Source organism: Rhinolophus sinicus, chromosome 1, assembly GCF_057876585.1.
Source record: "Rhinolophus sinicus isolate RSI-liver-muscle chromosome 1, RSI-T2T, whole genome shotgun sequence".
Lineage (NCBI taxonomy): Eukaryota > Metazoa > Chordata > Mammalia > Chiroptera > Rhinolophidae > Rhinolophus > Rhinolophus sinicus.
In genome coordinates this window covers 135,566,387-135,589,108 of record NC_142501.1, presented here as the reverse complement: position 1 = coordinate 135,589,108, position 22,722 = coordinate 135,566,387, and the positions used below count along the sequence as shown (strand labels likewise).

The following is a 22,722-nucleotide window of genomic DNA, read 5'->3' as shown; positions in this document are numbered from 1 at the left end:
ACCCCTTCTCAGCTTCTCCGATTCACAGATAACAAACACCTTATCCCACTGTTTTTCAGTCTCAGAAGTTAGTTTTTCCTCTAACTTCTCTGTGATAAATCTAAATAAGTAGTAAGTTAGGTCTGGGGTTTAGAGACTCAGGACATTGGTAGAATCTAACAGACTCAAAACAAGAAAAAGATAATGCTTTGACCCAGACTGAAACAGTTCATAAAGAAAAGCAACTACTATTAAAGTACAAACGAACCTAAAAATCAACTACCATACGATTCAACACCCCTACTTCTGGGTATTTACCCCCCAAAAAATTAAATCTGGATGTTGACAAGATATCTGCACTCCCATGTTTACTGAAGCATTATTTGCAATAACCAAGACATAAAAACAACCTAAATGTCCATTGCCAGACGAATGGATAACGAAAATGTGTTGTGTCTATATACAACAGAATATTATTCCACTTTTAAAAAGCTGAATTATTCCTGACAACATAGATGAACCTGGAGGATATTATGCTAAGTGAAATACGCCAGACACATAAAGAAATACTGCACGATCTCACTTACATGTGGAATTTAACGTAGTCAAACTCATAGAAGCAGAGCGTAGAACAGTGGTTGCCAGGGGTTGGGGTAGGGGAGGGGGTGATGTTGGTCCAAGGTACAAAATTTAAGTTATGCACAGAGAATGAGTTCTGGAGATCTAACATACAGCACGGGGACTACAGTTAGCAATATTGCATTGTATACTTGAAATTTGCTAAGAAGGTAGATCTTAAGTGTTCTCACCTCAAAAAAAAAAAAAGGTAACTGTGAAGTGATGGATATGTTAATTAGCTTGATTGTGTGATCATTTAACAATGTATACATATATCCAAGTGTCAAGTTTTCACACCTTAAATAAAAATAATTCTTATGTGTCAAGTACACTTCAATAAAGCTGAAAAAAATGTTTTTGAAGTCAACCACCACAGCAATGACAGGAAACCATAATGTCAAATATAAGCATGACTAAAAGCCCAGAATTACACTGCTGCAAAAATATGTAGGCTCACCTGAAATGGATATTTATTTTGACAGGGAATGACACCATCATCATTCTTCACTATTTCCACACACTTGATTTTTGAAACATCAATATATCCCTTTCTGTATTTTTTCTGTTAAAAGAAAAAAAAAAGGTGGGGAGAGCCATTACAATCATAAAAGAAAAACTGTTATTAATAGTAATATTTGTTAATGAAATTGAATGAAATTGCTGACTCAAAATATCACAATTTCCTCAATAATTACCTAAACCACGCCTCCCTTTATTGTTAAACTTGTTTAAAACATTAGCACTGTGGGGATTGCAATCCAAATAATGAAGTCCTTTAATTTCTAATGATGGAATGGTTCTGTCCTTGCCCACAAAAAAGCTCTAGAACAGATAAAGGGAACTCCCTCTTCCTGTGGCCTTTCCCTCTTAGACACACATCTTAACTTCGTCAATGTCTTGAGGGCAGTCCCCAAACAGAGAGCATCAAAGACCAAACCAAGCAAAATTCCATGTACTCAATTACAGACGCAAACTTCAACCGGTTACATTCCCCCTCCAACACACAGAACTCAGAAGGATGTGAGGTGGCCTTCGGATGTTCACATAAAGCCTTCAGACTTCATTATTGAATGTCTACCTTCTGCTCTGTGGCCTACCCTCCTTACGCACTGCCAGTCTCTCTGCAGCAAATAACTAATGACATATCAAGATATACCCCACCCCCGCCAAAATCATTCACACCCTTGAGCACAATAATCTCACATTTGAGAATCTGAAAAAAATTCAAAAGAATACAAAGCAGTATGTGCAAAAGTACTTTGACATATTGTATCCATTAAATAATATTACAAACACAATAAAAAGAACTTTGCTGAATAATATTAACTGATACCTTCCACACAAAAGGTTACCTGGGCAGAGGTAGATATTCCAATGATAAAGAGAAGAGAAAGCAGACGAATGAAGAACACTATAGTGTGTGGGGTGACCCAGCCATCCCCTAGCCCTGGGCAAACCTGCTTCACCAAATACTTTGACATTCCCTTCTGGCCACAATCTTTGGGCCGCCTACCTTGCTTCCAGGAATCTGCTCAGCATCCTCACTGTCACCGTAAGATTTTCAGGCCTGCCAACTCTCCCAGGCCATCAGCTCCCGTCTGACTAGACTACTCTGAAGGTCATTTCACCAGGGTATGTCCCCTCTTTTACCCTCCCCCCTCCTTCTTCTTCTTCTCTGCCTCCTCCCCCGCCTCCTCCTCTTCCTCCTCCTTTCTCTCTCTCTCTCTCTCTCTCTCTCTCTCTCTCTCTCTCTCTGTGTGTCTCTCTCTCTCTCTCTCTCTCTCTCTCTCTCTCTCTCTCTCTCTCTCTCTCTCGCTCCCCTCCCCTCCCCCTCCTCCAAAACACACAGGAATCCTATTCATCCCTTGACATTTTTGTCATTCCCCACTTCTATCCACACCTTTTCTTATTCCTGCATATCTGGTTGTGGAAGGTCACAAAACAATCCTAAATGTCTTCTCTACTCTTAGCCAGGTCTTCACTGCTGCTCCTTAGTTCTGTCATGTATCTCTTGTGGAGAGAACCTAGTAGCCTCCACAGAGACCACTAGTCTCATCAAAACTACAAACCCTTCTTCCATTCCCCTCATCCCAGCAGACACTCTTTATGGAGAAGACAGCAGCCATCCCACAGGCACACCCCCAACTACGGTATTTCCTTCTGCAGGTCAAAAGCACTCTCAGATTTACCCTTTTCTATTTCATCCTATCTCTCAGAGAAGGTTACAAGGACACAACAATTACGATACTGTAGTTGGCACTTAACAGATGTTATTATTTCATTTTATACTCACAAAATTCCCCTCATTTTATAGATGAAGAAACTGCAGCTCAGAGAACTTAAATATATTGCCCAAGGATCCCAACTGACCCCAAGCCAACCAGACCCCGGGATGCCCCAGCTGCAAACAGGTGACAGAATTAAGGCAGCCAAGTTCCGAAGGAGGCAACACAGATTCTGAGCATGGACTGAGCTTTAGCCAGAACAGGGAGAGGGTCATTCTTCCCAGTCATGCTCTCCTAGGGTATTTACTTCTCCTGCCTCTGGATACATCCAGGCTCTCCCATCTGTACCAAGAACCCTTCCTCTGGCCCTGCGACTGCCCTAGCTCTTCTCTTCCCCTCCTGAAAGAGAACGTGATCATACCCTCAGTCTTTCATTTCCTTCCCACCCACTCCTCCTTAACCACTTGCAATCTGCCTCCGTCACCACAGCCTGCTAAAGCCGTTCTCAAAAACACCCCCAATGACCAACCCAACCGTCTTTGCTCAGCTGTCATCCCTCAAACCTTATCTCAAGCATTTGAGATGGTCGACTCTCTCTTCTCCCTTAGGGGCCTTGACTTTGGGTCATCCTGGTTTTCCTTCTCTCCCTTTCCCTCAGTTTCCCACAGGACAACACTTGTCCTGCGTCAGCAATTGTGTCAAGCAATACACAAAGTCAATATAGGAGAAGCTCGTGTTCTAAGTCTATAGTCCAAATATTCTGCATTTAATCCTCACAGCTACTCTGCAAGGTAAGTATTACTAGACACATTTTAACAGAGGGAAGAAACTAAAATTAAGTAACTTTTCCAAGTTTACCTGTGGGAAAAACAAACAGGATTTATAATACAATGTAGTAAGTACTGCATATAAAAAAAGACACTAAAAGAACACAGAGGAACTGAGGCTTAAATAACAAATTTAGAAAGAACAGTACATGTGAAGAAACACTTATTCCAGAATGACTTCAGTTGCCTCATCTGTAAAATGGGAATAATAACAATATCTAGTTTATAGATACTATTACATAGCTATGAGAATTAAATTAGTATTTGCAAAGTGCTTAGAAGAGTGTCTGGCCTATAGTATGGTATCTGTAAGTGTTTGCCAAACACATATAAGTAGCAAGAAATGATTAATGTGGCTGATGCTCAGGGTGCATGAGGCAGAATAGAAGGGTGAGCAGGGGGCAGTCTGTAAAGAACCTGGGGTACGGTGCTAAGGGGTTTGGCCAGGCAAGGCCACCCACCCTGTTCCTGGAGCCTGCACCAGTTAATGGGCAGAAGAAATTGCCAGAGCACCCTCCTCGTATTAGCAAGTCACACATGTTCATTGTAGAAGCCTTAGAAAATACTAACAGCGAAAGAGAAGCAAATGACCCTTAAACACCCAATCCTGGAGAAAATCACCTTTGACACCATGGACTTTTTCCAGACATTGTTCTGGGGTCATTTATCCCCTGCCAGCTCTCTTAGCCCTCGAGCAACAGGCAACGTAGGGTCTGCTTCCAAGATACCCCATCTCCACCCACCACATGCCCTGGCCACTAAAAGCAGTTGTTAGATGCGGATCAATCTATACAGGAAAATTTGGGATGACTTGTATACGGAGTTGATTTATGACCATAAATTCATGTTCTGTGATACATAATCTATTCATGTACTGTACTAATATTTGGGCTTATTAACTCAAGTATCTTGCTATGAAGTTTGCCGATAAGAAGTTCAACTTTAGGTTGCTCATTCATTATTTTATCTATCCCACCAGCAAACACTAATGAGACACCAAGCACACATAGCTTCGAAGTTCTGGAAGGGGGTTGAGGATCTCCTCAAGAGGAGATCACAGTATTATGGTGGGTGGAAGGGGAAGTGGGCAGTGATTCATAATCAAATAACAATGAAGTCAGCAAATGCATTGTGTGCTATGGAGTGGGGCAGTGACTGGGCCAGCAGAAGCTCCAGCAGTTTCAGGGAGGAAGTGACATTTTTATTTGGTTTTTAAAGGATAAGTAGGAGTTTCCTGTAGAGAAAGTGAAGAAGGGTTCCAAACAGCAAATAGATAAATAAATGTGAATAAATAAATAAATGGCATCCATTTAGGGAACAGAAAGAAATTCACTGTGGCTGAAGCTCAGAGTGGTTCAGGGGAAGCATAGGAAATGACACCAAAAAAGTCATTTGAGACCAAATTTGGAAGATGCTTATACGTCAAACTTAGGAGTTTGGATTTATCCTGAGAGGTTTAAAGCGGGAGAGTAAGGAGTGCTGGATTGAGGTTTGTTTTCTAAAAGGTAATTATTAATGACAGTGTGACGAATGGGTGGAAACGGAGGGCTAGCTAGCTAAGAGACTGCTGCAAGAGTTCAAGTGCGGTTGTGAACTCAGTGAATGGCAGTAAGGTGAGAAAAACAGGGATGCCAGAGTATTAGGAGGTAGAGTCCACATAACTTTGTGACCAATCAGATGAGAGGAGGAGCTGGGGACCCTCAGGGAATTTGACTTTGAGTGACCAGTAGACAGTGATACCATACGAGTAAATCACGATAAGGAATACTGAAGGAGAATCAGTTTGAGAAGGCAACGTTGGGAAATGTTGTTTTAGTTGACTATTGAACAACCAGGTGGAACTGTTTGGAGGGAGTTGAAAATATAGGGTTCAAACTCAGAAATGCTTATTACTTTCTATATAGATACAGAGAATTCTGCTTTTCAAAACACATAATCAGTACATACGGTAGTACCTTATTCTAGCCACACCTCAGGGTAGCCCTGGGAGGTTGGGCAGGGCCAAGGAAGAAAAGGTTTGGAAGCATTAAGAGTCTCCATAGGGAACCCTGAGAATTAATAAAAGAGCCATGTACCCTCCTAACACCTGGTCTCGTAATACCTGGTCTTCACACTCTGTTTAACCAAAGTTAACACTGAGAAGGGACATGCAACAGTTTTTTCTCCACTTAAGACTACTCAGAATTTCTTCAATGAGAAAATTGCTTTGTGATTACTGAAGTGTGCTATATATTATTGCTGATACTGTGGCCCATGGAGAAATATCCTAGATCATTACTTTTTTCATGCGAAGTTTCCCTTCTATTTCTGTAGCCTTTACCCTGCCCTTTAGACTGAGAATCACGGTTAGGCTGAGACCTTCTCTTACTCATCTTTGAATCCTCTGAACTGTGAAGAATGCCTGGCACTTAGTAAATTTTATTAAACAGTGTGCTAAGCCACTCTACAAAGAAGTATGAGTGACACTGTGTATCTGTGTGTGTGTGTACAGGATACACACACACACACACACACACACACACACACACAGAGGGTGCCAACAAAATGTATACACATTTTAAGAAAGGAAAAAACTGTATTAAAATTATGTTGATGGTAACCACTTAGAGCACCTCTTGTAATTGCAGAAGTCAAACGTGACTTGCATTCGTCTTTTTTTATCGGCATATATGGAGTATTATACTTAATACAATTTTTCCTTTCTTAAAATGTGTATACATTTTGTTGGCACGCTCTGTATATATTTCCTCTTATACACATCCTCTGCATACTCCACAAAGCTTGAAAATGAGGTTAAGTAGGTAACAGCCACTTTAACCCATTTGTAAACCAGCAGAAATGGGGAAACTAGACAGAAAGATGAAATGTAACTTGCTTATAACCACAAATCAACTGAAAGGCAGAACTGGGAAGTAGGCATAAGATATCCTGTTCCCCAACAAGTCTTACAAGGTACACTGTTTTCCTTTAATTTCCAAAATACTCAGTATTTTTAAAATATCAAGACCAATCCTAACAAAATTAAAATTTTCAAATATGTACACAAACACCCAGGGCTGGCCGCAGGTGAATTTGAGACGTCCGCTGTTTATCTTCAGGATGCCCTCATGTGCACCTTCCACACCCTTCTCCCTAGGTGTCCTGAGGCCCCTTAATGCACAGCGAAAGACATACCAGAATTTCTCTCCATATTGCAAATGATCCCTCCCTTTTCCCATATCACAACTTTTATTCCTAACATGGCTATTCCCAGCTGCCTGCCACGGGACAAATTTACTGGATGATTCACCTGTGTGCTGCAATAGGACCTCAGGTAAGGCACAGGAGCATTGGAGACAGACAGATCCTGCTTCCAGCCTTTGCTCTGCACTTAGAAGTCAGAGCGAGGGCAAGCTCTTTCTCCTTTCCGTTCCTTTGTCTGTAGGAACAGGATACCACTACCCGCTGTGCTAAGCTTGTTGTAGGAATAAAGATAACGTCCATAGGTGTTCAGTCCAGTCTGCACGGGGAGCCACTCCGTAAATGGCAGCATTTAATTAGTTTTCACAACAACTCCAGGAAGTTGTTAGTAAACAACAGCAGAGTGATTATGAGATTAAGTAAGAGGTTGAGCCAGAACTGAACCCAGATCTCTCAAAAATACTAAAGCTGTTTACCTGATTCCAGGTATCACAAGCTGGAATATCTTTGGACTCTTATTATAAAACAGAAAATTATCTTATGTCAAAATCTAAAAATTATAGAGTGCTTGCTATGAGCCAGGCACTATGTGAACCTCTTTACATGTATAACTCAATGAATCTTCACAGCATTATAAATGAGAACTCTTGCCACCCCATTTAACAGATGGAAAAAGCATGACTCAGAGAATATAATTAACTTGTCAAAAGTCACACAATAAACCAAGATTTGAACTCTAATTCCAATCCTTAAGTGCCATATACACGCGATATCACTTAACTACGTAAGAACAAACGTAAACTCAGTGGAAATTTCTTATGCTTATAGCTTTTAACAACTATAAGACCAAAGTAAGTTCACAACTTAAATCCAAACAAACCTATACAATAAATAAGATTTAAATTAACATTACCTGAATGTGATGTGTGGGGTGTTTGATGGAATTGAATCCCTCTCCCAAAGCCAGTTCTTTTGGCAACTACATGCTTGCATTGCTATGTGCCAGGTGATGCCCTTTTCCACACTTTCTCTCAGTTCCAACTATGAAGAGCCCCCGTTTGTACACACACGACCTTCCTATCATTAGGCCTCCATTCGGCACCACTAATTGTTTAGTGTTCAGTCAGCCTCTGTTCTTTCTCAATAGGGCACAACAATTAAAACAGCCCATAAATACAAACCCAATGATGGCAGCTGACATGACATAGTTCAGTGACAAGGGGCTATCCAGAGAATACAGACAAAAAAACATATTACATACAATAAGGTATAAATAAAATGCCTAGAACTTGCAGTCCTTGGCAGATGGATAGCACCAAAGCTTACCACTAACATTCATTGGGTGCCATCATGACCATTCCTTCATTCAGCCACATTCATCAAAGATTGATTCTGGCTCCCTCTACCATCAGCAAAGCACAGATACCAAAGGACCATGATGGAGATTTTAAAAAGTACAAAATGTCTTGCCCTTGAGGAATTTACAACCATATATTTGCTAAGGTTAAGGAGACAAATGATAGTGTTGACAATGAAAGTTCGGATGGGCCAATAGTAAGAGGCTAAAGAGTTCCAGTCAACTCCTGAAAAGCAAAGAAAGATGATGACACATTCTACACTAAAAATCGCAGAGGGGGCCGGCCCGGTGGCTCAGGTGGTTGGAGCTCTGTGCTCCTAACTCCAAAAGCTGCCAGTTCGATTCCCACATGGGCCAGTGGGCTCTCAAACACAAGGTTGCCAGGTTCAATTTCCCGCAAGGGATGGTGGGCAGCACCCCCTGCAACTAATGATTGAACATGGCACCTTGAGCTGAGCTGCCACTGAGCTCCCAGATGGCTCAGTTGGTTGGAGTGTGGGCTCTCAACCACAAGGTTGCCAGTTCAATTTCCCGTAAGGGATCGTGGGCTGCGCCCCCTACAACTAGCAACGGCAACTGGACCTGGAGCTGAGCTGTGCCCTCCACAACTAAGACTGAAAGGACAACAACTTGAAGCTGAACGGCACCCTCCACAACTAAGATTGAAAGGACAACTTGGAAAAAATCCTGGAAAAATATACACTGTTCCCCAATAAAGTCCTGTTCCCTTTCCCCAATAAAATCTTTTTTAAAAAATTGCAAATGAGCCAAAAAGCCTATTCTATCCACAACGGTAGCTCTTCCATTTCCACTCAGAATAGAGTCAAAAGAATGGGCCTCAAGTGCAGCAGAAAATGTTACCCAGGAGAAATAAGAAGAGCCTCAGGATGGACATAGCATTTTTCTTGTGGATATTGGGAATCATTTTGATGTAGACTTTTCTGGTATCGGGAGAAGCATTATAGAATAAATAAAATTTAAAGTCATTTCCAACTTGATGATTCTATAATAAAATGCCCCCTCTTTCGCAAGGACTAAATTCTAGTGAAAAATGAAAGAAAGCAAAAACAAGAATTTGACATCCTAATAGTTTTCCTCCCTTTAACCAACTTATAATAGTAATTACTGACATAGGTGCTTTATATATTGCAAAGCTTTTAAACTAAAAAAAAAAAAAGCAAAGCACATTTATATTAAGAAGCCAGCAGTTACATACACAAGCATGGTCTAATTATGAAGATTATGGTTTTTAACATAATATGCAGAATAAAACGAAGATTTTGAAAAATCTCTCTATGTAAGGAATCTGAAGGCAAAAATTTCCATTTCCAAAATCACACAATAATCTTCATATAAGAGTGTGCTCTTGTACACTATTATAGATTTCTGGAGAGTATTTTTACTGTATTTAAAGCTAAAGTAAGTTTGTTTGTTTGTTTGTTTGTTTGTTTTTTCCTGAGTGGTCACTCTTATTATGATTTCTCTAAACTTCTGGCAACCCTCTTCCCAACTCCTCTTTGCAGCCCAAGGGCACTTCTCAACACTATTACCAGGTATGTTTTATGACAATTAAAAACAAAACTTACTAATGTGTTCTGAAACAAGTGTACAAGTGATTGGCCTGGTTTATTTTTAAAATTAGTAAAACTTGGGGGCCGGCCCAGTGGCTCAGGCGGTTGGAGCTCCGTGTTCCTAACTCCGAAGGCTGCCTGTTCGATTCCCACATGGGCCAGTGGGCTCTCAACCACAAGGTTGCCAGTTCGATTCCTTGAGTCCCACAAGGGATGGTGGGCTACGCCCCCTGCAACTAGTAACCACAACCGCAACTGGACCTGGAGCTAAGCTGCTAAACTGCACCCTCCACAACTAAGAATGAAAGGACAAAAACTTGACTTGGAAAAAAGTCCTGGAAGTACACACTGTTCCCCAATAAAATCTTAAAAAAAAAAAAAAAAAAAAAAAGATAATTCTTTAAAAAAAAAAATTAGTAAAACTTGGAATGAGTTTTGTTGAAATAAATCATATGGAAAGTGGCCTTCCTCAAAAATAAAAAATAAACAAATACATAAATATGGATCCCACATAAATTTCATGTAACAGACTTCCAAATTCAATAAAGTCCAGAATTCATAAATTGAATCCAAATATTACAAATCTCTTGGAACAGAGACTATACCAGTGACATCAGCTTGCCATGTTTTCCTCTTCTTCCTGGGTGCCTAGCTAGGCTGTATTTTTCCATCTCCATACATTTAAGTGACGTCATGAGACTGAGTTCTAGCCAACAGAGTGAAGATGGAAGTGATGTAACCCCACTGCCTGTCCCCTAAAGCCTTTCACACCATCCTCCATGTTCCATCTCCTCCCCTTGTCTTCCACTTGGATATAGAAGATCCACTGAAAGATTCTGAGGACTACAAGGCAATGGCCTGTAAATGGTATAAGATTTCTATGTGGGTTAATGACTATGTTCTAAAATTGACTGTGGTGATAGATGCACAACTCTGTGAACCTACTAAAAACCACTGACCTGCACAACTTAAATGGGTGAATTGTATGATATGTTAATTGTATCTCAATAAAGCTGTTTTTAAAAACAACAACAAAAAATGGAGCTACTACATGGAAGGAGCCTGGATCCCTGAATCACCATGTGGATTATACATAGGTATAATGTAAGTTATATAGGTATAATGTAAGCAAGAAATAAACTTTCTATTGTGTTCAGGCATTGGGTTTGGGGGGATTGTATGTGATAGTAGTTAGCTGCATTGAATAACACATTCTATAATAAAAAGACCCCATATCTCAGCTACTCAACACTTCAGACTCCATATCCAAAAAAGGAACATATTGAACTTTGGGAACATATTCCCAAAGTATTGTATGGTGGTACCTGAGGTGGTTTGAGGTGGAAGTTGGACAAACATTTGTTTTTATTGTATTTAGTTTTATGATTACCTTTTATTAATGGTTTTCCCTTTACTGAATGATAGTTTCTTTTAAAAATCAGTGTATTTAAGGAAAAAATGTGAAATTATTTAAAGGAAAACATTAATAACAGTACTACACAGAAGGCACATATATATGTCAAAATCATTTAAGTCATATATATAATGGCTGAAGTTTAGGCAACACTGGGTTAAGTTATCTCTTCATATAAAATTTTGTACCTGTCACTGTATTGCTCCATCACGTGGCCTGCCTTGTATAGCTCCTACTACATGAATTAACAGTACATTAGGATTATTGATTTATGTGGGACAAGATTTGATCCACAGGTAAAATCCCCATGAATTTTACATGATTCTCAGCCACCTCTCCTCACTGACAAGCATTTTGACACAAATCCCAAATGCCTACTTGTTCCCACACCAGTCTTGTTCCAATATTCCTTACTAATAAGATGCAAAAAATAGAGAATGAATTTTTATAGCAACATTTGGCTTCTAGAGCAGAATTCCCACCTGGACACATTTCCTGCCTAGAATGGCACATAGGGAAACATTTTACTGGGATATAAAAACTTATATGAAAGTCGGTGTTGGAATTGAGGCTCTTAATCTGGCAGCATAGGTACAAAAGGATGAGATTCTCTGGGGTAAACTTAAATATACTAAATCAGAGCATCTGATTTAACCCAGATTCAAGTAATAAACATAATAGGTAACATTTATACGGCACTATGTCCCAAGTACTCCGCTAGGGGTTCACATAAATTAACTCATTTTAGCCTTCTAATAACCACTATACCAGCTCACTTTGCTAAAATTGTTAAGAGAAAAAACACCTGTGGGAAATCTGAAACTGGGTCTCAGTGGCAGAATGGGCTCCCACATTGCAGATCTGCGAGAAAGAACATCCCCTAGCCAGTATCAAGTCTATGTAATGCCTACCATATGCTTAGTACACTAAGCTATACAAAATGGGAAGTCAGGGTGCTTACCACCACTATATACATTAATATTTACGTTTGCAAGCATAATACCGCAGAAATATTTCATTCCTCTTAAGTACTTTCCTACAATTTGAATATGCTGATACCTGGAACTTTGTTTCATAGAGTCTGAAATGCCAGACGAATGTTTATTACATTATAACCATGAATTTCCCACTTTTTAAAACATAAATTAATTCTACTAACTGCCACACCTAAACACTAAGCTCTCCTGGAGGCAACCTTTAAAGAAATACAAGCCCAGAGAGTCACCTTCTACACTAGATTCGGATTAATTTCTTACCCCAGATTAACAAAGCTCTCTTACTCCCATGCATCTGCTAAAATGTTCTTCCCAGGTTCATATGGAATTGTAATGGAAGGCAAATTTCTCTGTAACTCCAGAATTCCCAGCTTGTGTCACCTCAGAAGGCTCTTCAGCAATAACTGCTAAAGAGACCTTATAATCTAGGTAGAAAATAAGACATGCTCACCATTTCAATGTCCTAAAAGGACTAATGAGGGTTCCCAGCCAATCGTTATTTTAAATTTCAGGCAAGAAAGAAAAGCGTAGTCACAGACAAAGCGTTACCTTGGGTCTGTTGGATCTTTAAGATACCAAACAGCCACAAATTCAAGGGACAATGGGGCTGCTTCCATTGCTAAAGAAAAAAGAACTGGATATGTCTGTCTACCTGAGAACTCCACCTAATACAAGGTGATTGGAAACAGACTGGCCAATAAAGTGATGGAAAGAGTATAAAAAGTGACTTTAAATATAAAGGCAGAAGTTATAAATATAAAGAAGTTTGTCAAGTTGATTAACTTTATGGAAATGTATGTGAATAATATATACAATGATTGATTATACTGCTAGAAATCTTTTTGCCTACGTGGACTTTTTTTTAACTTACTCAACAGGTCACACTATTTTGGATATTGTTTTAATGCTTTAACATAAGAGAGTCAATGTGTTATAGTGGTTGAGAGCACAGCTTCCGTGTCAGGCACACCTGCATTTAAATGCCACCTCTGCGGCTCCATGTAAATTTCACGTCTCCATTTCCTCATGTGTAAAATGGGGATATTAAAATAACCTATCTCCTAGATTGGTGTGAGAATTAACTGTGATATGCTCATAAAACACTCGGCACAATATCTGGCCCAATGTAATCACTAATATGTTAGCATAATTATTTTTGCCTTTGAATATAAGATTTCTAAAATTTTTCAGTATTAAACTCTTTTCCCCTCCACATATAGATCCTTAATGTTTTCAACCATGCAGTCTCTAATTTTGTTATAGAATTCAATAAGAAAGGGTTTAACAGAGATCTCCCACATATTACTGGCTTTCACGTTGTTTCTTTAGGTAACATACCAGTATTTCTTCACTTTCTCCTTAGAGGACTTCAGTAAATATTCCAAGAACTCAAAAAATATAGGAGAAGATAATGAAGCTTGACCACAGTGCGTAAAATGTCACACAGGATTGGGGAAATGGGGTAATAGCACTCTTTCGCTTGAAACAAAACAATACTTTTAAAACCTAGTTTTAAAAGTAACTTAATACTATCTATCAATTACCATAGAAATGCAGGAAAAGTCCAGCAACTACGTAGGACAGTATTTGCTGAGTAGCTGCATGCTAGATAATGTGCTAAACACAACAGATGTGAAGATTAAAAAGTAGGGCCACTGTATTTACCCAAGAGAAATGCAGGCATCTGACCATACAAACACTTGTACAAGAATATTCACAGCAGCTTTATTTGTAATAGCTGAAAACTGGAAAACAACCCAAATGTCCATCAACAGGTGAATAAACAAATTGTGACATGTCCATACAATGGAACTCTCCACAGTAATAAAAAGAAATGAAATACTGATATGACAAAATAGATGCGTTTCAAAATAATACGCTGAGTGAAAGAAGCGAGTTTAAAAAGAGTACATACTGTATGAGTTTGTTTATTCCAGAATTCTAGCACATAATCTATAGTGTCAAAAATCAGATCCATGATTACCTAGGGATGGTGGGAATAAAAGGAGAGGTGTAAGTTACAAAGAAGCATGAAGACACTTTCAGGGGTGATGGATGTATTATTTTATTGTAGGGATGGTTTCGCACATGTATACATATGTCCAAACTCTTCTTTCCCCCAAACTGGTGCCTGATCCTATCCTCCTCTTTCTTCCTTCCTCGTCACCCCCTTCTTTGAGGCAGGCATGATAAAGGTCGCTCACTGGAAGCTCAGTGAAGACAGACCCACTGCCACCCCAGCACCTACAACACTGCCTGGCATGATCACCGAGCACGTGGCAAGTGCCTAATGACTTTTGTTGAATAAGTCAGTGAATGAATGAGGACATAAATGAACAGGAGGGACATCAGCTAAGTGGAGAAGAGGCCTTCCTTGGGTCTAACGTCACAATATCCAGTCATAGCCACCACTTTTTCTTGACTAAACCATTGCTGAGAAGCGTTTTGGCTAGGTTTTATTTTTGCCACTGCTCTTTCAGACATTTCCCATACCAGGTGGGCACAAGCGCACCAAAAATCACTGGGGTTTCAGAGGCCCTGCTTCTGCAGCCCCGGTCCGTGGACGCACACCACTGCCCATGTGTATACCCAACAGACAGAGTGACTGTCACTTTACAACCCTCAGAGATGCTCATTAACTACTGTCAGGGGACCCCTCCTCAACCACTGAGATGCCACTGCAAAGCTCTGCTGTTTTTGTTACGCAGCAAGAGAGAAGGAAGGCGCTTTAATCTAGAGTTCAGTTCTTGGGTTGCTATGGTCAACACTGATTAGCCAGTAGCTCTTTGCTTCCGTACTAATTATTCTGTGTGCCTGTGTGTGAGTAGGAGCGTGTGTGCGTGTTCTGAGGCTCTCCAGCAGACACTTCACATGGTCAGGGTTGTTGTTTTTGTTTTGTTTTTATGACACTTTATATCTTTATGAAAGTGGAAATAACTAGAATCACACAAACACAATCTCTTATCAAGAGGAACTTGGGGGAGATAAGCTTTGTGAGTTTCTGGTGGGTGAGAGTTACAGACAGCAAACAGGGCAAGACAGAAGTGCAATTTCCGGGATCGGTGGTGGGTGGCAGTGGCAATTAATAATGCAAACACACAGTGCACAGTCTGTGGCTTTTGCACGTGGTATGAACTTACATCTGTAGCACAAGTTGGGGTACAATTCCCACCGCCACCCCCAATAATCCCCACCATGGCTAAATGGATTGAAGTGACAATGCCAAGAAATGACAGCCCAGAGAGTGGGAAACCCCTGTGACAACTGTCCCACAGCCTCACCCCAGGTGGCGGACCCACAACTTACAGGCAGGACTGGGCTCCTGGATGGGGGAGAAGTTGGGAGGCTCAAAACCTCCCAGGAACTTCAACTCCACACTCCCCACACCAGACCAATCCCTCCACTTAAGAATAGCCTCCATTGTCACCCCAATAAATTTGAATTTAAAAAAAAGAAAAGAACAGCCTCCCTCCCTGCTTATCTGATGTTGGTGGAGGGCAAAGATTCATGCAGACAAGTATGAACTGGAAATAGGATTTTTTTAAAAATTGAACCAAACTTTGCTCAGGTACCGCAAAGGCAGAGTATTAACCTCGTCTTTAAAAAATCTCCTACTGGAATATATACAATATTTCTCTAGTTCTCTCCAGGGTTAAAGAGATCACAGTGCCGTTTGCTTTCTAAATATCTTTCAAATATTAAACTATTAACACATATATTGGCAGCTTCCCTATACCCCTTGCTGCCCCTGAGAGCAACATGGCTTCCTTTGTTTTCCAATAAAGATAGTTGGCCATCCTGGGAAAAGTTCCTTTCTTTTGCTCCTAGTAGGGCCTTGAGGAGAGGAAGGGAAAGTGAGGGGGGAGAGTGAGGAGGTGGACCTGGGGAAAAAGAATCACCATGAGAACACGGGCAAGAAAGAGAAAATGTGTATCTTGGATCGAGGTCTCTAATAAGGGAAGATGAATGGCCCATCAATTCTCCCCTCAGAATCAAAAAACAAAACAAAATAAAACAAAAACAGATTCATAGAAACAGACACCAAAGGGATGGTTACCAGAAGTGAAGAGGTGGGGGAATGAGTGAAAAGGGGAAGGGGAAAATAGTCAATAATATTGTGGTAAGTTTGCACGGTGACAGATAATTACTAGAATTAGTGGGGTGATCACATTGTAAGATACAAAAATGTCGAACCATTATATTGAACACCTGAAACTAATATAACTAATAGATTGTATATCAACTATACTTAAATTTAAAACTAAATAAAAATTCTCCCCCCAGTAAGATATTCAAATAGAAATACACATAATTGCCCAGTTCCCTGGGTTTCTGTGGACCTAATGGGTGCCAATTGCTGCTTTTAACGTGGTGTCTATAGGAATATTCACTTTGTATCACAATTAATCAATTTACAGAAAATTTCTGTAGCACAATCCCTCAAGTGGGAACATTCTACAGATAAATTCTTTTAAAAACAATTCCTTCCATTGACTGGGTATGCTGGACGGCATCAAGGAAGTTCTGTTGAAACGTTTTGAGGTGTGGTGATAGCATTAAGGTTCCACTAAAGATGAGGACTTCTTGTCTCTGGGTACTGAAGCATCTGTAGAAGAAACGATGCGACTCCTATGAGATAATGGGAGTGGGAGGGATTTGCTACAAGATAATGGAGGTGGGGGGGGAGAGTATGAGTCAGGGTTATTTGTCAGGGTGCTGGGTACAAGGCAGTCCCTGTACTATTCTGCCTACTCTTGAGTATGTTTGCAAATTTCCATAAGAAAAGTATAAAAAAAATACTTCTTTCCAGCACATTTTTTAAAAATGCTGATCAAAGTTGTAGTTGGGTCTACTTACAAACGTTTTTATGAGGCTACAGAAAGGATCCATTGTAAACTGGCAAAAAATAGGGATGGGCAATTTTATTAATTACTAGTAATAAAGCTTTAGCCATCATGTGGTAATGTGTACCCTGGATTCAGAAGAAGAAACAATCCCCGACGTTTCCACAACTGCTCTTAGAGGTCACGTTTACACAGCCCCTTGCATCCATCAGTCTCAAAGTGCTGCGTAATTACAGAACTACTGACCCTGCTGAAGTCATGAGTTATTCAGCGCCTGCATTTTACAAGTGGGCAAATGGGGCACTGAGGTTAAACAAACAGACCAAGGACAAATGAAGAAGATACGCTAGGCTACAGCGCTCTACTATCCCAGCTGGGGGACACAATCAAACTATTCATCCCCACTTAGTTTGCTATTGCTAAAGCACTTAACTCTCAAATACTCTAGTAAAAATTCGTCCAAGTTGTAGAATATATGGACATTCCAGGAAATGTTCCCCAATGCCAAATACAGGATCCCCAGAACCCAGGAGCCAGGCCACTCACAGAGAGCCCACCAGCACCCATAGTGGGGGCGTTAGACGTTTGATTTTCTCACCTCACCCCCTCACCTCCCTTTCGGTGGTGCAGAGGTACCACATCATACCAGTTAGATAGCAACCAGCCTTGGAAGGCTTTCGAGGAACTTGCAGGAGTTACTGTAGTGACTCCAGGAAGTACATCTGAAACCTCCATATTACCAAGCACAGGCTTTTAAGTGGATTCAGAAAGAGAGGTGGCTTTTCTCATTAATTCACCAAGGTAACATCAGGTCAAACCATAAGAAATTGCCATTCTCGTAAGTCAAAAATTATCAACTATTGGTAACCTCAGATGGTTCAAGGTAATACATGTTGTACCCTTAGCACACTGGGTCCTACTTACATACTTCACATTCTGAACTAGGAAACGGCTGTACTTTTTCTAACTTCTACATGTCACAAGCCTAGTTATTATTTGTGAGACCCTTGTTGGACACCTGATGCCCACAGCAGAACGAATGGCACAGGTACGGGTGTGGCACCCTCGTGGTGTCGTCACCACCAGCACTGAGAGCAGTCAGAACTCAATCCGTATTTGGTGGGGACAACCCAGCAAGACGTCGGAATTGAATTAGATTTAACATAGCCAAATTAAAACACCAGACAGGTAACCTAGAATAATAACAATTATTTTAAATCTCCAGTATTTTGATTGCTAAATCAATAGTTGTTTCACTGTTGCATGTGTCACAGATATCATGATTGTGAACTTGGCAATTTGTAAACTTTTCGTTCCTATGAAAGGAAGCAGGTCACACTGAATAGTTTATGCCCCCAAATCAAAAAGCCTTATCTTTGTTTAGAACAAAGTCAGAAATTAACTCAAATCTCCTCACACCATCCCATTAGCTCCCCTACACCTCCTTCAGCTCTTTCAGTCAGCATTTATGAAGCAGCTGCTCTTGTTCTCAGGAATTTCCACCCGGGAAGAGAAGATTACTCATACGGCCGTGTGGAAAGTTCATTGTTAAACAAAAGGCAGTGGCACACGAAGGAAGAAGCAGGTAATTCTTCCAAAAGAAAAGTCACACAAGGCTGTGCGGAGGAGGTGCTTCTCTGAGCTGAGCCTTGAATCATGGATAAGGGAGTTCCAGGCAAAGAAAGGAAGAACGATTATTACAAAGAGAACATGACAAGCAAAGGTACGTCGTTACAAAAGAGCACAGCAGCTTGAGGATTGCAAGCATGTCAGGTGCTGGTGTGTTCAGATGCACTGAGGGGGCAGCTGGGAGGGGCGGGAGGGGAGGCGGGAGGGGGATGGGACCAGACTAGGAAGGGCTTTGTATGTTATGCTAAGGGGTGGCGTTTAATCTTCAGGCAATGAGGAACCAAGGCCTTAAATGATTATATTTTGGCATGCAAGGACACAGGCTGTTAAAAATAGAAAGGTGAGCCTGGCTCTGTTGGTGTGCTGTTCCTTTTCCGAGGAAGAAACACTGGGTAGCTTTTAAAAAATGAAAATGAAAGGACAAGCCACTTTACTTTGTTTTACATATTTCATATCTCATTACACCAAAAACCAACAGGACTCTAATAACACCTTATGGCTTAAGAGCAAAGAGTCTGAGGGCAAATTGCCTGAGTTTGAATCCCAGCTCTTCTACTTACTCACTGTGTCTCCTTGGACAAGTTACTTAACCTCTCTGGGCTTCCATTCCTTTAGCTATACAATAGGGTGAATAATAGCACCACGACCTCAAACATTTGTTGTAGGAATTAAAAGAGTCAATTCATGTGAAGCTCTCAGAACAAGGCTGACAAATGCTAAGTGCTTGATAAATTTAGCTACTAATATTATTTTTTCAAATAGTATTAGTCTTTAGGGAAAATAAAAGCAAAAGCCACTAGTTCTGTTTAAGGAAAGACCCTCACACATAGCCTTCTAGACTCCAGGAAAAGATCTTCTGAGAAGTGGTGTCAAATTTGACTGTGCCTTACAAAATAAAATGTCATGAATGAGATTCCTCCTTGGACCATGACAAATATCAGTTGCCTAAAATTACAGGAGGACATAATAGAAATAACCAGTATCTACCATCATCCATTCTTTTCAACCAGAAAAAAAGACTAACTTTTACTTCATGGGTCTTATGATTCTGTTTTTAAAAAGGACTGTTAATGTTTCACGTGACTGTACTATTTTTATCCTTTGAGGCTGTTATTTTAGTTGTCTTACAGTATGAAACCAATTCTGAATCAGCCAGCAACTATATTAGCACTTCCTTTTAACGTTAGGAACAGTTGATCTCTGGTAACTCACAGCCTTGACACACAATAGCAGAGAGCACCTTTAGTTAAAAATTTCTCCTCCTTTCAAGTGTAACAGTCATATGACAAAGCGATACTTTTACCAGTTTGTTAGGCTCTCTAGAGGACTTCATGTTCTGGTGAATATAAAGATGGATGTAAGTCTGATCCTATGTAGACACACAATTTAGCCAGCCAAAAAGTATCACAGAATTACCCAGAAGCAGTGCAGTGTAATGGTTCATGGCTTTAGAATCAGACAGCTTAGGCTGGGTCCCGGGCTCTGCCACGTACTGGCTCTACAGCCTTGGCTGAGGCATTCAACCTCTCTGTCCTTCAGTTTCCTCATCTGTAAAATGGGAATGATAACTGCATTTACCTTATAAAGTTAAGTGGATTAAAGTTAATACTTGCAAAGCACAGAAGACCATACATACACATGGTAAGCACTATAGAAGTATTTGGTAAATTAAAAAAAAAAAAAATACTACAAAAGATTTCCCAAGCCATTTTGTTCCTAACTCCAGAAGGCAATTTTGATTTTCACTATGCAAAAGGTGTGCTTTCAGGATGACCAGGAAATGATACAATGAGTATGTTTTCCATTGTCTCTGTTTTTAAAGTAGGAATATCTTCCTTCTTAAAGTGCTTTTGAACCAAACAGACAGAAGAGTTTGTAATATTCTGTCTGCATACACATGGTCCAGCAGGGTAGTTTCTCCATTTACAGATAAAGAAACTGAGACTGAGAGTTTTGGCAACAACCCAATGTCACAGCTGGTAAATGACAAATCCAGGGTTCAGAACAGACTGTCTGGCTTCAAAGCCCACTGTGCATCCCCTCAGGAAAATGCCTCCTTATAGGATAAACAGCATTAAATGGACTAGATCTGATGATTTCAAATTTACTTCTCTAATCCCTACTTCTCACTTGCGCCGGATTTTGCATCTCTGACTACCTAGCAAGACATCTCTCCTTATGTCTTTCACTTACTTCTCTTTAACATGATTCAAAATAAATCCAACCTATCCATCCTTGAACATAAATCCCATTCGGTCATTCAACAACCGTTTATTATTTATCAAAGGTCAAGTACCGGGCTAAGCAATGCCTTCACCTGAAGCTTATAGGAGACAGAGGGAGGGAGGAAGAAAGGGAGGGATGCTGAAAAACTAATTGTACTAATAATTTATTAAATAGAGATCAGAGGTACAAAGTGATATTACACAGGGAAAAACGAATCTAACCTGGAAGATCAGAGAGGTACTGAGGAAGTGATATTTAAGCTGAAACCTGAAGCTGAAGTTAGCCAGTCAAGGGAGAGGAGACATGGATTCTAGACAGAGGACACAGCTAAAGAACATGTTCTAAGGTGAAAAGAGCCAAGTACCTTTGCGGAACAGAAATACTGGAGAGCGGGAAGGTCGGAAGTGAAAAAGAGAAAAAACTGCAGATTAATGTACCATGTTTCCCCAAAAATAAGATCTAGCTGGATAATCAGCTCTAACGCGTCTTTTGGAGCAAAAATTAATATAAGACCCAGTCTTATTTTACTATAATATAAGACCAGGTCTTTAATATAATATAATATAATAAATATAAAATAATACCGGGTCTTATATTGATTTTTGCTCCAAAAGACATTAGAGCTGATTGTCCGGCTGGGTCTTATTTTCAGGGAAACATGGTATACAGATGGACAGGCTGTTGGGACCATAGGCCATGAAGACATTGATATTTAAATTGGGGATAATGAAAATCTCCTAAAGGGTTTAAGTAGGGGAGGGACATGATCATATTTGTGTTTTCAAAAGATCACTGGGGGGCGGCCGGATGGCTCAGTCGGTTAGAGTGGGAGTTCTCAACAAGGTTGCCAGTTCAATTCCCGCACGGGATGGTGGGCTGTGCCCCCTGCAACTAAAGATTGAAAATGGTGACTGGACTTGGAGCTGAGCTGCGCCCTCCATAACTAGGTTGAAGGAGGATAATGACCAATGGGTCCTGGAAAAACACACAGTTCCCCAATATCCTCCAATTTAAAAAAAAAAAGGAAACTATCACTGTGGCCATTGTGTACAACAGACTTGACAGAGCTAGAGTGGACAGAGCAGCCTATTAGGATGTGGCAGAGATCGCTAGCTGTCTACCCACCATATCAACCTTTCATCAGTAACAGAACCCTGACTTTTAAGTTAGGTACATTGATACCCAGAATAAATGACTATTTCTCAGCTCCCTTTGCAGCTAAGTATGGCCTTGTGGTTAAGGACTAGTCAATGAGATCTAGGCAGAAGTCTTTCATGAAACATAAAGGAAGGCTCTTAAAGGGAGTTGACTCAGGTGGGAGAAGTCCCTTCTTTTCTGTCTTTCTTCCTCCATCCAGCCTGCAATTCAGACAAAGTGGCTGGAGCTCCAGCAGCTATCTTGGGCCAAAATTAAAACTATAAGCTAGGACGATGGAAGGGAAAGCCAGGATCCAAGATCCCTAAGTTGGATCCACCACACCAGTTCAGAACAGCCTGCCTGCAGTCCTTTTTTCTTCCACATAGAAAAAAAATGAAATACTATGGTTAAGCTACTATTATTTAGTGGTTTTATGTGATATATAGCCTAACTCAATCCTAACTGATACAGAGGCTACTGTATTCACTCAAGAAGCAGCAGTGGTGGCTTGGATCATGGTGGTAGTAGAGATGGGGAAGAGTGGCAGGGCTGAGATATATTTAGAACGTAGAATCAACAAAACCCGTTGAGAGTCCAGACATAAGAGAGGGTGAGGGAGAAGGGTAAGTTTAGACTAACTCTCAGGTTTCTAGAACAAGCAGCTGGGTAGACCGTGGTACAATGACTGAGCTAAAGATGGTAGGGGGACATCTTGAGTTT

General features: G+C 40.4%; 1 protein-coding gene across 2 annotated transcripts in view; it reads right to left on the bottom strand.

Annotated features, from left to right (window-relative positions):
• TEC (tec protein tyrosine kinase) overlaps positions 1-22,722 on the bottom strand; it is a 121,842-nt gene that overhangs the window by 42,421 nt on the left and 56,699 nt on the right. For both annotated transcript variants that reach the window (XM_019741061.3, XM_074324649.2), the window contains exon 3: positions 1,055-1,159. In XM_019741061.3, the coding sequence (XP_019596620.2) occupies positions 1,055-1,159 (105 nt within the window). The remainder of the gene's footprint in view (positions 1-1,054; positions 1,160-22,722) is intronic.